Here is a 13,453-nt window from a genome sequence, read left to right as displayed (position 1 = left end):
AAAGGAAAACATGCTTAATAAAATGCTATACAGATATAAGGAAGTCCCATTTGTCTAATTGGCAAGGGGACTTGAAGAGATGAAGAAACTTTTTGTTTTAATTTTTAGGCTGGCGGCGGGGGGTGTTTGTTGGCAGTGAGGCAGGAAGGTGACAGCAAGAGCAGCTATTGTTTGTTGGTGTCAGCTCAAGTGCCAGGTGCTGTGCTTGACACCCTTGATATGGGTCATTCCCATTTCATCAGATATGGCATTAAAGGCTTTTGTGCTACTGCAGTTTACACGTTTAACAAAGATTTTAAAGCATATACTCTGTAAAGCAAAGTGCTAGGCATTGTAACAAATACCAGGAAGAATCATACTTGACCCCTGTCCTAGAGAAGTTTACATTTTAGTAAAGGAGACAGATACAGACTCAAATATTTTTAGGAAGTACAAGTCAACATGAAGAGGGGCCAGATGAAGGGTGGTGTGGTCAGAGGAAGATGGGATATGGGTTTGGTGGGCTTGTAACTAACCTTGGGTGGTCGCACGGAGCATGGTGTTAGCGCGTGGGCTGCTGTCCTGTGTGAGGCTGCCCTCGGGACGGCACGGCTGGGTCTGAGGCCAGGGACCAGGCAATTCCATTCCTGTGTCTTGTTACCCCGGAGCCATGGGCTTCATAGCCGCCTGTCACTAGCTGAGAGGTAATTAGGCATGACCTAGCAACCTTAAATTTTGGAATGTGTGGTTTATTTAATACATTCTTCTCCCACCCTTTGTCAATCAGTTAGGCTTAAAAACCACAGCTTTCTGTGCTTCACTTGTTCCATTTAACGTTAAGGTTTTATACTGCACTTCCTGCTCACTTTAATGAATGTTAGAGGTGCCACTGTGACAGGACATGACCGATGATTTTCCAGCTGTTTGGAGTCTGGTGACTCAGATTAATATTTCAGATCTGACACTGCTCTTTCTCTTGGATTTTCTTAACATTTCCACAAGTTTTGAAAAATGAGCTTCTAAAATTAGTGTAAATAAGTATATATTTAGGCAAGCTGGTATGTCCAGGTACTGTTATGTTTCAGTTATTTTTTGGGTGGTCACCCTTTATCCCCAGCTCAAGACTGTGTGTGAAGAACTAGGTATATGCTTCTCTAACAAAAGGCTAGAGGTTCCCTTAGTCCGTGAAAGTGGTGAGTCAGCTGGTGTACATGTCAGTCTAATAATGCCCAGCCTTCTTATGCTATATTTCTAAGAGCTTGGGTTAAATATAGGACTGCCGCATGGCTCAGGTTTAAATCAGGAATGGTGAATAGGTTTGGGACATTGAAACCAGGTTGGACATAGTTTATCCTTCAGCTAGGAGACCCTCCAAGATGTTTCAGAGCTGTTTGGGGCTGGGATGCCACTAGGTGGCATGGCTTCTGTCCATAAAATCTGTTTCCAGCTGTCAGCCATACATGTCCACTTCCATAAGCGTGGAAGGAATTTATATTTTGGTTAATTCATTTATTAACTATTGAGTCTTTGTTGTTTATAAAATAATGTTAAGATATAAAGATGAATCATAAAAGATTTTGCCATCAAGCAGCTTAGTCTTGTTGGATTAAGATATATACATAATTAACTGTAATCCAGGTTTAAAAAGTGAAACGTAAGCACATAAGGGTGTAAGTCAATGTCATGGCTAGTCTGAAGAAAAAATTACTGTTTTCATCTAGGAAAAAAGGGTAGGTAGAAACTGTGATGTGATGGTAAAATCAGGGTTAACGAGTCTTCCATGGAGGAGATTGCTTTGAGTAGGGGGATGGAAAAATGAGTAGGATTTGAACATACAAAAATACAGGGGAGGGCTTCCCTGGTGGCGCAATGGTTGAGAATCTGCCTGCCAATGCAGGCGACACGGGTTCGAGCCCTGGTCTGGGAAGATCCCACATGCCGCGGAGCAACTAGGCCCGTGAGCCACAATTACTGAGCCTGCGCGTCTGGAGCCTGTGCTCCGCAACAAGAGAGGCTGCGATAGTGAGAGGCCCGCGCACCGCAATGAAGAGTGGCCCCCGCTTGCCGCAACTAAAGAAAGCCCTCGCACAGAAACGAAGACCCAACACAGCCATAAATAAATAAATAAACAAAAAAACAAAACATGGGACTGGGAATCAATCCTATAATTAAAAAAAAAAATACAGGGGAAAGACCATGTAGAAAGTAGGAATGATGCTGAATACTAGCATAGGGACAAAGTGTAGAGCATTTAAAGGAAAGAATAAGAAATTAGTATATTCGGATAACAGCGCTCATGAGTGATAATAAAAGAAAATTAGGTTGAAAAGTTATAGCAAGATGAGAAAAAAGTTATGAGTGGATTTGTCATTTAAGATCTACTCACCCACCCTGGGAATGTCTAGAAGACACAGCTTTTACCATGATTGTGAGAAATAAATTTATGAGGGGGGCCCTGGTACCCTTGAAGAGCTTTATGATCATCCTTCTTTGTAGGTTAGATCTTACAGAGGGGGGACTGCAGTCACTGAATTGGGAAACCTTAAGGCAATGGGAATAACTGGATCCTGCGGTGGTAGCACTTAGCCACACCCACAATGCACGGTGGGTGTGGTCACCATAATACACTGCAGAGTCAAAGCAGCATTTATTTATTTATTTTTTAAAGCGGCATTTAGAATACTCGGACTCCCAGAGACCTACGGCATTAGCTACTTGATCATGGTGTTCTTAGAAGTGACATAGGAAGGAAGCCCACTAAATTCTCACTAGATAGGTATAAACAGAAAAGTTCTAGGTTAAGTGAACAGAAATCTAACTTTTGAATCATAAAAACTGAGAGTCATGGCTTCTCAATCAATTCCCAGACTTGAGCCGTTTACAGGCCCAGAATCCTTTGAATGAGGGAGAGACGAGGTCCCCTTGGGGAGAGGACCCCAATATGCTGCCAGATATCTACATTGTTCATCTTTCTCCCAGCCTTCCCCAAAGGGACCTACAGCCTTTTACCAGGGTAACTGAGCATTGGAGAAGAGGAAACAAGCAGACCTTTTGGGGACTACTGGACACTGGCTCTGAACTGACACCGATTCTAGGAGACTCAAAATGTGACCGCAGTGTAGCAGTTAGAACAGCGCTTATGGAGGTCGGATGATCACTAGAGTTTTAGTTCAGATCTATCTCACAGTGAGGCCAGTGCGCTCCTGAACCCATCCTGAATCTGGTTATTTCCCCAGTCATCTCTTCAGTTCTGGAGTGCATAGACATCCTCACAGGTCTGGTTCCCTGACCTGTGAAGTAAGGGCTGGTATGTGGGCAAGACCAAGTAGAAGCTAGCAGAGTGGCCTCTACCTAGGAAAGTAGTACACCAAAAGCAACAACGCCGCATTCCTGGAGGGACTGCGGAGATTAGTGTTACCATCCAGGACTTGAAAGATGCAGGCATGCTGACTCCCACCACAGCTCCATTCAACCTGCCTATTTGGCTTGTGCAGAAGACAGATGGATCTTGGAGAATGACATTAGATTATTGTAAGTTTAACCAGGTGGTGGCTCCAGTTGCAGCTGCTGTACCAGATATGGCTTCATTGCTTGGGCAACTTACACATCCCCTGGCACCTAGTATACAGCTATTGACCTGACAAATGCCTTTCTCACCGTACCTGTCAGTAAAGACCACTAGAAGCAGTTTGCTTTCATCTGGCAAGGCCAGCACTGCACCTTCACTGACCTACCTCAGGGGTGTATCAGCTCTCCAGCCCTGTGTCATAATTTAGTTCACAAGGGTCGTGATTGCCTTTCTCTTCCACAAGATACCACACTCGCCTGTTATTCCTGACATTATGCTGATTGGATCTAGTGAGCGAGAAGTAGCAAGTATGCCAAACTTACTGGCAAGACATTTGTGTGTCAGAGGGTGGGAAATAAATCTGACAAAAATTCAGGGGCCGTCTGCCTCAGTGAAATTTCTAGGGGTCCGGTGGTGTGGAGCATGTCAAGATAACCCTTCCAAGGCCCCTCCTGCAACCAAAAAAGAGGCACAATGCCTGGTGGCCTCTTTGGACTTTAAAGAAGGGCAACATATTCCTCACTTGAGTGCTACTCCAGCCCATTGACCAAGTGACCAGAAAACTGCTAGTTTTGAGTGGAGTCCTTGCCCCCCGACACACACTATCTTCTCTGTTTCAGTCCCTGCCTGTGGCCTCATGGGGCGTTGCCCACAGTCAGTTGACTGAGGAAGGGAAAACTCAGGCCAGATAGACAGACGGTTCTGCCTGGCCTGCGGGCACCAGCTGCAGCACTGCCGCCCGTCTCTGGGGCACCCCCGAAGGACAGCGGTGAGCAGAAGCCCTCCTGGTGGGCAGAACTTCCAGCAGTACACCTGGTTGTTCCTTGAAAGAGAAATGGTCAGAAGTACAACTGTACACCGATCCCTGGGCTGTGACTTGATGGTCAGGGACTTGGAAAGAACATGACTGGAAAGTTGGCGACAAGGAAATTTGGGGAGAGGTATGTGGATAGACCTCCCTGAACGGGCAAAAAACATGAAGATATGTGTGTCCCATGTGAATGCTCACCAAAGAGAGACCTCAGCAGAGGAGGATTTCAATATTCAAGTGGATAGGCTGACCCGTTGTATGGACACCACCCAGCCACCCCTGTCATCACCCAGTGGGCTCATGAACATGGCTACAGGGGCAGGGGTGGGCGTTACACATGGATTTCCACTCACCCAAGGCTAACCTGGCTATGGCCACCACTGAGTGCCCAGTCTGAAGCAGCAGACACCAGCACTGAGTCCCCAGTATGGCATCATTCCCCAGGGTGACCAGCCAGCTACCTGGTGGCAGGTTGATTACGTTGGACCACTTCCATCATGGAAGGGGCAGTATTCTGTCCTTCCTGGAAGACACATTTACTCTGGGTATGGACTTACCTTCCCTCATGCAGTGCTTCTTCCGAAACTCCCATCCATGGACTTACAGATTGCCATCATGGAGTCCACACAGCATTGCTTCTGATCAAGGAACTCTCTTCACAGCAAATGAAGCATGGCAGTGGGCCCCTGCCCATGGAATTCACTGGTCTTACTCTGTTCCCCGCCGTCCTGAAGCAGCAGTCGTGATAGAATGGTGGAATGGCCTTTTGAAAGACTCTGTTACAGTGACAGCTAGGTGGCAGTCCCTTGCAGGTCTGGGGCAGGGTTCTCCAATATATGGTGCTGTTTTTCTCAAAGTCAGGAATCAAGGGGTAGAAATGGGAGGGCCACCACTCACCATTGCCCCTAGTGACCCACAGCGACATTTTTGCTTCCTGCTCTGCCTCTGCTTTGCTGGCCTGAAGGTCTTAATTCCATTAGGAGACACAACAATGAGTCCATTGAATTGGAAGTTAAGACTGCTTCTCGTCCACTTCGGGTTCCTCATTCCTGTGAATCAGCAGGCAAAGAAGGAGTTACCATGCTGTCTGGGGTGACTGGCCCTGATTCCCAAGGGGAGATTGGGCTGTTCCTCCTCAGTGGAGCTAAGGAAGAGTATGTCTGGAATACAGGAGAGCCCTTAAGCTGTCTCTTAGAATTACCATGCCTTGTGATTAAAATCAGGGGAGAACCACAACCCAATCCAGTCAGGACTACTCATGGCAGGAATGAAGGTTTATGTCACACCACCGAGGAAAGAACCACGACCGGCTGAGGTGCTTACTAAAGGCAAAGGGAATGTGGAATGGATACTGGAAGAAGGTGGTTATAAATACCATCTATGACCACATGACCAGTTACAGACCCGAGGACTGCAATTGTCATGAGTATTTCCTCCTTATTTCTTTTGAGTATGTATGTATGTGTATCTCAAGTATCTCTGTTTTCTTCCCTCTCTGATCCCTTTATTATGTAACATAAGATGTATTGATTTTATACATCATACTTAGGTATTATTAACTTTTACATTTAAAGTTGTGGGATATCAAAGGAGAAGAGTAAAAAACACTCAAGGATTTTGATCCTCTTGTGAAGGGGTTAGTGATTTTTGGTTGTATGCGAGAGAGTTGTGTCATGTTAGATGGAATTGTGACCTTGTTATTGTCTTCTTTTGGTGATGAAGGTTTAAGGAGACCTTTATGATTGCCAAGTTGACAAGGAATTAGTTTTATGTGTCAACTTGACTGAGTCATGGGCTGCCCAGATATTTGAACAAGCATTATTCTAGGTGTTTCCATGAAGGTGTTTTTGAATGAGATTAACATTTAAATCAGTAGACTGAGCAAAGCAGATTGTCCTTCCTAATGTGGATGGGCCTCATCCTATCTGTTGAAGGCCTGAATAGAACAAAAAGCTGACTTCCTGTGAGTAAGAGAGAAAATTTTTCCTGATGGCTTTTGGACTGGAACACTGGCTTTTTTCCTGCCTTCGGAGTCAAATTGAAATATTGGCTCTTCCTGGGTTTAAGCTTGCTGGCCTTTGGACTGGGAACCATTCCATCGACTCTCCTGGGTCTCCAGCCTCCTAACTCACCCTGCAGATTTGGGACTTATTGGTCTCCGTGACTGCATGAGCCAATTCCTTATGGTAAATCGCTTTCTGTATCAATATATACATCCTATTGGTTCTCTCTAGAGAGCCCTGACCTAATACACATTTGGTTAATCCTGACTGATATAGATTTAGTCACTGCTAGGTTAAATAGTTTGAAACCACTTTGGAAAGATTAATCCTGCATCACTGTATACAATGAATAGAAATGAAGAGATACTGGGGAAAGGAAGACCAGTTAGGCTCTTTCAGCTACCTAGGCAACAAGTTTCTCTGAGCTAGAAATATAAGTTAAGGAAACAGCAGAGCACATATCATATTTGTAGAACTGGTAATGGATAAAAGTACTTTGCAAGAGACTGTGGAAGAGAGTAGAATGCGTGAACTCTGAGGAACTCCATCATTTATGCAGCTGCAGGAGAAGATACCTACAGGCAGACTGAGGAGGAGGAGCTGCTGAGTTGAGAGGAAATCAGAAGTCCAGAGTCCTTAGAACAGAAGACTGTTGTCAGTTGTGTCTGATGCCACTGAACAGCCATTTGGGATGAGGACAGAGTTGTTCAATAGTTTTGGCATATAGAGATTGTTTGTGATTTTACCTGTGGTTTCAGGGGCTTCAGAAGATAAGATGCCAGACTGGAATGGCTTAAACAATGAATAGAAGGAGAGAAAAGAGAGACAGTGTATGTAAGATGGCCCCTTATGAGAAGCTTTGCTGGAAAAGGGAGCACAGAAACGGGATTGTGGCTGGAGGGGCATGAGAGGTTCAGGGAGAGTGGGATTGACCTTTGATAGGAAGAGAGACACTTCCTCCACTGTGAAAGGAAGGAAGGGCATAGTAAGTGTAGATGCCTATCATATTGTGGGTTTGAAGGTGGGAAAATGAGTGCATTTTCATCTAGGGACTTTCACTTTGCAGTGGAGTATGAAGGAGAGTTATCAGCTCAGACCCAGAGAGGCAGAAGGGGTGTTGGAGGTCTGCAGAGTTGAAGAACAGACAGCCCCTTGAGGTAAAGTCCTGAGTGGGGAAGGGGATGAAGCTTGCTGGGCAGCTCTGGGGTCCTTGCTAAGGTCGGAAGCCATCATTGGTGTTGGTATTTACTGTGGATTCTTTTTTTCAGCTCGGGTGTGGGTGGGGTAGGGATATAGATGGCTAGATTCATCCAAGCATGTAAGACTCTCAGTTAAATGTAACTTCTATGCGAGAATAATTGCATTAAGACCTTCTCGGCCTTGGGACTTACATGGTGGTCCAGTGGCTAAGACTCCGCGCTCCCAATGCAGGGGGCCCAGGTTCGATCCCTGGTCAGGGAACTAGATCCCACATGCTGCAACTAAGAGTTCGCATGCCACAACTGAAAGATCCCGTGTGCCGCAACTAAATATCCCACACGTGGCAACAAAGATCCCGCGTGCTGCAACTAAGACCTAGCATAGCCAAATAAATAAGTAAGTAAGTAAATAAATAAATCCTTCTCAGCCTTAAAAAGAATGTACTGAACATAATTTAACTTTTCTTGATGTCTAAGGTTTTCATTATATCAGCTATAATGCTCTGATTGTTAAAGTGATTGCTCTAGGTTCAAGTCGACAGGTTTTTATTACACATACATCACAATGCCAGGCTCTGCTGACATTGAACTGAAAGGTAAAATCCCTGCCCTAAGTAGTACCTGCCTGTAGTGAGAGTGTCCCTGGCTATGTGGACCTTCTGCCAGGGAAACACAGAACAGGTACCCTCTCCAGGACAGATGGGTGGATGGGGGTGGGGTGTCGAGGGAGGTTTGGTCCCCAGAAGAGGTGACCAAAGTAGTCAGCTGACTTGGAACTCAGAAGATCCATTGTCACACAAAACAACTTTGAAAATAGTGGTTAGAGTTCCAGTCAGACCATTAAAAACTAATGAAAATATTACATATTTTCAATGAGAAATATTATAAAAAAACAACCCAGTATTATTTAAAAATTAGAAGCTGAGAATTTATAAGCCTTTTATTCATTTTGAAACTTGTGTTGAGAAAATATTATTTCACTTGATAAGGTAGATTTCAGATTTTGTGGAGATTTTTTGACTGAATGCTTGAGTGCTTTTAAGGGCTATAATATATGCTGACAGTGACTCCATGTATTTAACTCATCGTCAAAACTTCTGTCTTTTCCTTTTCTTTGGTACCAAATAAACAACTTTAAAAAAACCCAACAACACAGCACTGACTATGGCTACAAATGAAATAAAGGGAAGGAAAGATGTATGCATGTCTGTATATTAACTGGATAAACATTGGAAAAGGGTGAGCTGGGGGCAGATAACATTTATTCAGTGCGAGTTAGAAGTCATGTACTAAGTACTTCCACATGTAGCAAATGCATTTAGTCTTAACAAAACCCCATGAGATGTAGATATCATTGATACCCATTTTACAGATAAGAAAATAAATAATTTAACTAAAATAAATAATTTTCCCTGAGTCAAATGGTTAGTGGTAAAAGTGGCAAAATCCTACATCTTTGGCTTTATTTCCTGTGTTCTTCCCTCCAAAATAGCTAAGGTAAAATGAGCTGTTGGCATTGTAAAAATTTTTTAAAAAGAGTTATTTATCTGTGATTTTTCTGAGCAGAAAAGAAGGTAGTGTTGAGGAATAAAGTAGACTTCCCTATATTGGCCAAAGCCCAAAGCATTTGTCAGGGTGATAGTAGACAGGGATGTATATTCAGTGTTCATAAATCAGGTTCGTATTTCTTGGGAGATAGTAGTGGTGGAGGTGAGTGGCAGGGAGGATTATCTGTGCACTACACTGAAAGTTCAGAGTATGAAAGTCTCTCACTTGTTTGCATCATATGAGGGATATGTGTTTCTAATAATTGAATGGAACTCAATGAGCAGTACGTATACGGCTATTAATAGATTTTGTTGTTGTTGTTGTTATTTAAGCTTACGTTAGCTGCTACCAATCACTGATTTTTCAGTCTCAGATCCTTGGTATGTCTATGAAATCCCTAATTAGATAAGCATTGCCATAGGAGTTCTGAATGGATATGATCTTTGATAACTCTGTCCGTTCTCAAAAATATGTTTTGGAAATGTGGAAAATCAACCTGGTTGGTATTGTTGGTATTTTATATAAATGGAGAATACAGATTTTAGTGTATGACATAAATCTAAGAAACATGAAAAGGGTTTGTGTATGTGTTATATACCGGTTTGAAGAAATCACACAAAAATTTCCATCTGAGATTTTTTAAAAAGCATAGTTGAGACTTTTAAATATCTCTTGAAATTTAATTTGTCATGTTTCTGAAATGGAATAAATTAGACCTAGCTTATATCATACTAAATATTTTATGCCTTACAGTTAGTTCTATAAAACTGTTTAGTAGTCCCTATTAACCACCTTCCTTAATGTTCCTAGGTTATTGAATCTTTGGGAATTATTATTTATAAGGCACTGGACTATGGCTTGAAGGAGAATGAAGAAAGGGAATTAAGCCCTCCCCTGGAGCAGCTCATCGATCGCATGGCCAACACGGTAGAGGCTGATGGCAGCAATGATGAGGGCTACGAGGCTGCAGATGAAGGTCTGGAGGAGGAAGAAGATGAGAAGAGAAAAATCTCAGCAATCCGGTCCTATAGAGATGTCATGAAGGTAAAGTTTACAATAGTACCTCTTTCTCTGAAGAGTTGTTATTTCACTTTAAAAAACTGAATGGTGATTTAGCTTTTGATAATAGTTCTTAGACTTTCAGCTGTAAGTGAAATGTGTTCTAATTTCATTCTTTTACATGTAGCTGTCCAGTTTTCCCAGCACCACCTATTGAAGAGACTGTCTTTTCTCCATCATATATCCTTGCCTCCCTTGTCATAGATTAGTTGACCATAGGTGCATGGGTTTATCTCTGGGCTTTCTATCCTGTTCCATTGATCTATATTTCTGTTTTTGTGCCAGTACCATACTGTTTTGATTATTGTAGCTTTGTAGTATAGTCTGAAGTCAGGGCGCCTGATTCATCCAGCTCTGTTTTTCTTTCTCAAGATTGCTTTGGCTATTCAGGGTCTTTTGTGTTTCCATACAAATTAAAAATTTTTTTGTTCTACTTCTGTGAAAAATGCCATTGGTAATTTGATAGGGATTTCATTGAATCTGTAGATTAGAACACTCTCTAACACCATACACAAAAATAAACTCAAAATGGATTAAAGACCTAAATGTAAGTCCGGATACTATAAAACTTTTAGAGGAAAACATAGGCAGAACACTCTCTGACATAAATCGCAGCAATATCTTTTTTGATCCACCTCCTAGTGTAATGAAAATAAAAACAAAAATAAACAAATGGTACCTAATTAAACTTAAAAACTTTTGCATAGCAAAGGAAATTATAAACAAAATGAAAAGACAACCCACAGAATGGGAGAAAATATTTGCAAATGAAGCAACCAACAGGGGATTAATCTCCAAAATATACAAACAGCTCATGCAGCTCTATATCAAAAAACCAAATAACCCAATCAAAAAATGGGCAGAAGATCTAAATAGACATTTCTCCAAAGAAGATAGACAGGTGTCCAAAGAGCACATGAAAAGATGCTCAACATCACTAATTATTAGAGAAATGTAAATCAAAACTATAATGAAGTATCACCTCACACTGGTCAGAATGGCCATCATCAAAAAAATCTACAAACAATAAATGCTAGAGAAGGTGTGGAGAAAAGGGAACCCTTCTACACTGTTGCTGGGAATGCAAATTGGTATAGCCACTATGGAGAATAGTATGGAGGTTCCTTAAAAAACTAAAAATAGAGTTGCCATATGATCCAGCAGTCCCACTCCTGGGCATATATCTGGAGAAAACCATAATTCAAAAAGATACTTGCACTCCAGTGTTCATTGCAGCATTATTTACAGTAGCCAAGACATGGAAGCAACCTAAATGTTTATCGACAGATCAATGGATAAAGAATATGCGGTGTATATATATAGTGGAATGTTACTCAGCCATAAAAAGAATGAAATAATGCCATTTGCAACAACATGGATGGACCTAGAGATTAACATACTAAGTGAAGTAAGTCAGAGAAAGACAAATATTATATGATATCACTTATATGTGGAATCTAATTAAAAAATGATGCAAATGAAAAAACATAAATGAAGTGAATAAGGAACTAAAAATACTCGATTCTGTGATAAATGAAGAGTAAAAAGTTTTCCATTAAGAAACAAAACTGGGACTTCCCTGGTGTGGCAACGGTTAAGAATCCGCCTGCCAATGCAGGGGACATGGGTTTGAGCCCTGGCCCGGGAAGATCCCACATGCCGTGGAGCAACTAAGCCCGCAAGCCACAACTACTGAAGCCTGAGCACCTAGAGCCCGTGCTCTGCAACAAGAGAAGCTGCTGCAACGAGAAGCTCACGCACTACAACGAAGAATAGCCCCCGTTCACCGCAACTACAGAAAGCCCGCTCACAGCAATGAAGACCCAACACAGCCATAAATTAAAAAATAAATAAATAAATTTATTAAAAAAAAAGAAAGAAAGAAACAAAACTGTGTATACCTCTGAAACTGAGCTAACAGTTTTTGGTAGTGGTTTAGTGGGTATTTGTGGGGGGGAACAGGGCATGGTGAAGGAGGAGGGGACACCCACCCAACCAACCATGTCAGTAGCTTAACCGTGTCACCAGTCAAATGACAGATGTCATGGCCAGATTGCTCTTGCTCTACAGATTTGGAAGGTGAGGCATGGAGAGTCATTGGAATCTTACAGTTCTACTCAGTGACATTCAGTATGTTAACTTATAAAACAAAGATTCTTGGACATTCATCAGTTTGAACTGAGAACTCTTAAACTGTTTTATTGTTTTTTTTAATTTGAGCTACTATGTCTGCCCTCCTATCTTATTTCTATTATAATATGAAAAATAAACAATTAAAATGCTTTTTTAGAAAGGTTTTATAGATTGAAGGAAAACTAAGTTTACCAATTCCATTCTTAGGAATTTTATTGGAGAATATCATATACTCACCCCTTGTTTCTTAGTTTCTATGTTAACCAAAACTGATCAGTAAAAATTTCCACATCTGTAACAATATGTTCTGAATATTTGTTTTAGCTACATGAGAAGAAAAATAATTGCTGAAACATTTGACAAGTAAACTGAATTTTATATATCATAAAACCCATTATTCATGGCCAAATAGTGACACATAGGAGTTTGTGATTTGCTCAGTGGGTTGAAATCTTCAATTAGTAAATTGGCTCCTGTTTATATTGTTGGAAGAGAAGACAAGAATTAACTAAGAAATATATGCTTTCTCCTTGTTGAAAGTGGAAATGTGAAACTAAGTTTGAATAATATAAATAATAGAATATTTAGGAACTTGGAGACAATTTGTTTTTAATTCTTAGTGAGCAAGACCTTTTTATTGTGTAACTTTTCCCCTGAACAGTTGTTTATTCTTACCAGTCTTTCAATTTGGTACATGGTGTGTTACACTTGAAAATTACTTTCACGTCCATTGTTATCTGAGACTTATGGTAACACTGTGAGGTATTGGGTTGGCATTGTTATACCCATTTTACAAATGAAAGGACTAAGGCTCAGAGAGGCATGTGACTTGTCCAGCTTCTTTGAACTGAGTGAATGCGAGGAAGTTAAATTCAGAGGTTTATAGTCAGGTAGGACTTAGATTGGAACCCTGGTTTTGCCATTTTTGTACCAATTGTTTTACCCTGGATTATTTAATCCTATGATCCTTATTCTTATGTAAAGAGAGAATATCTGCCTGATTGAGTTTTGTGCAGATTAAATTAAATAACATAATTAATATAAAGTGCCTAGTATAGTGCTTGTCATGAATAAAAATTTAATAGCATTTACTATATGCCACGCATTTTTCTAGGTGCTAGTGATACACCAGTAACAACATACAATTGGTCCC

The 13,453-nt window shown here is 41.4% G+C and overlaps 1 protein-coding gene across 8 annotated transcripts in view; it reads left to right on the top strand.

The window, feature by feature from the left end:
- The window catches only part of SPIRE1 (spire type actin nucleation factor 1), a 209,256-nt gene that overhangs the window by 112,091 nt on the left and 83,712 nt on the right, over nucleotides 1–13,453 (top strand). For all 8 annotated transcript variants that reach the window (XM_082417058.1, XM_082417059.1, XM_082417057.1 and 5 more), the window contains one exon: nucleotides 9,919–10,152. In XM_082417058.1, the coding sequence (XP_082273184.1) occupies nucleotides 9,919–10,152 (234 nt within the window). The remainder of the gene's footprint in view (nucleotides 1–9,918; nucleotides 10,153–13,453) is intronic.

Source organism: Balaenoptera physalus, assembly GCF_965194825.1.
Source record: "Balaenoptera physalus genome assembly, chromosome: 12".
In the NCBI taxonomy this organism is placed as follows: domain Eukaryota; kingdom Metazoa; phylum Chordata; class Mammalia; order Artiodactyla; family Balaenopteridae; genus Balaenoptera; species Balaenoptera physalus.
Note: the sequence above shows the minus strand (reverse complement) of the source record. Positions and strands in the feature narration are given on the sequence as shown.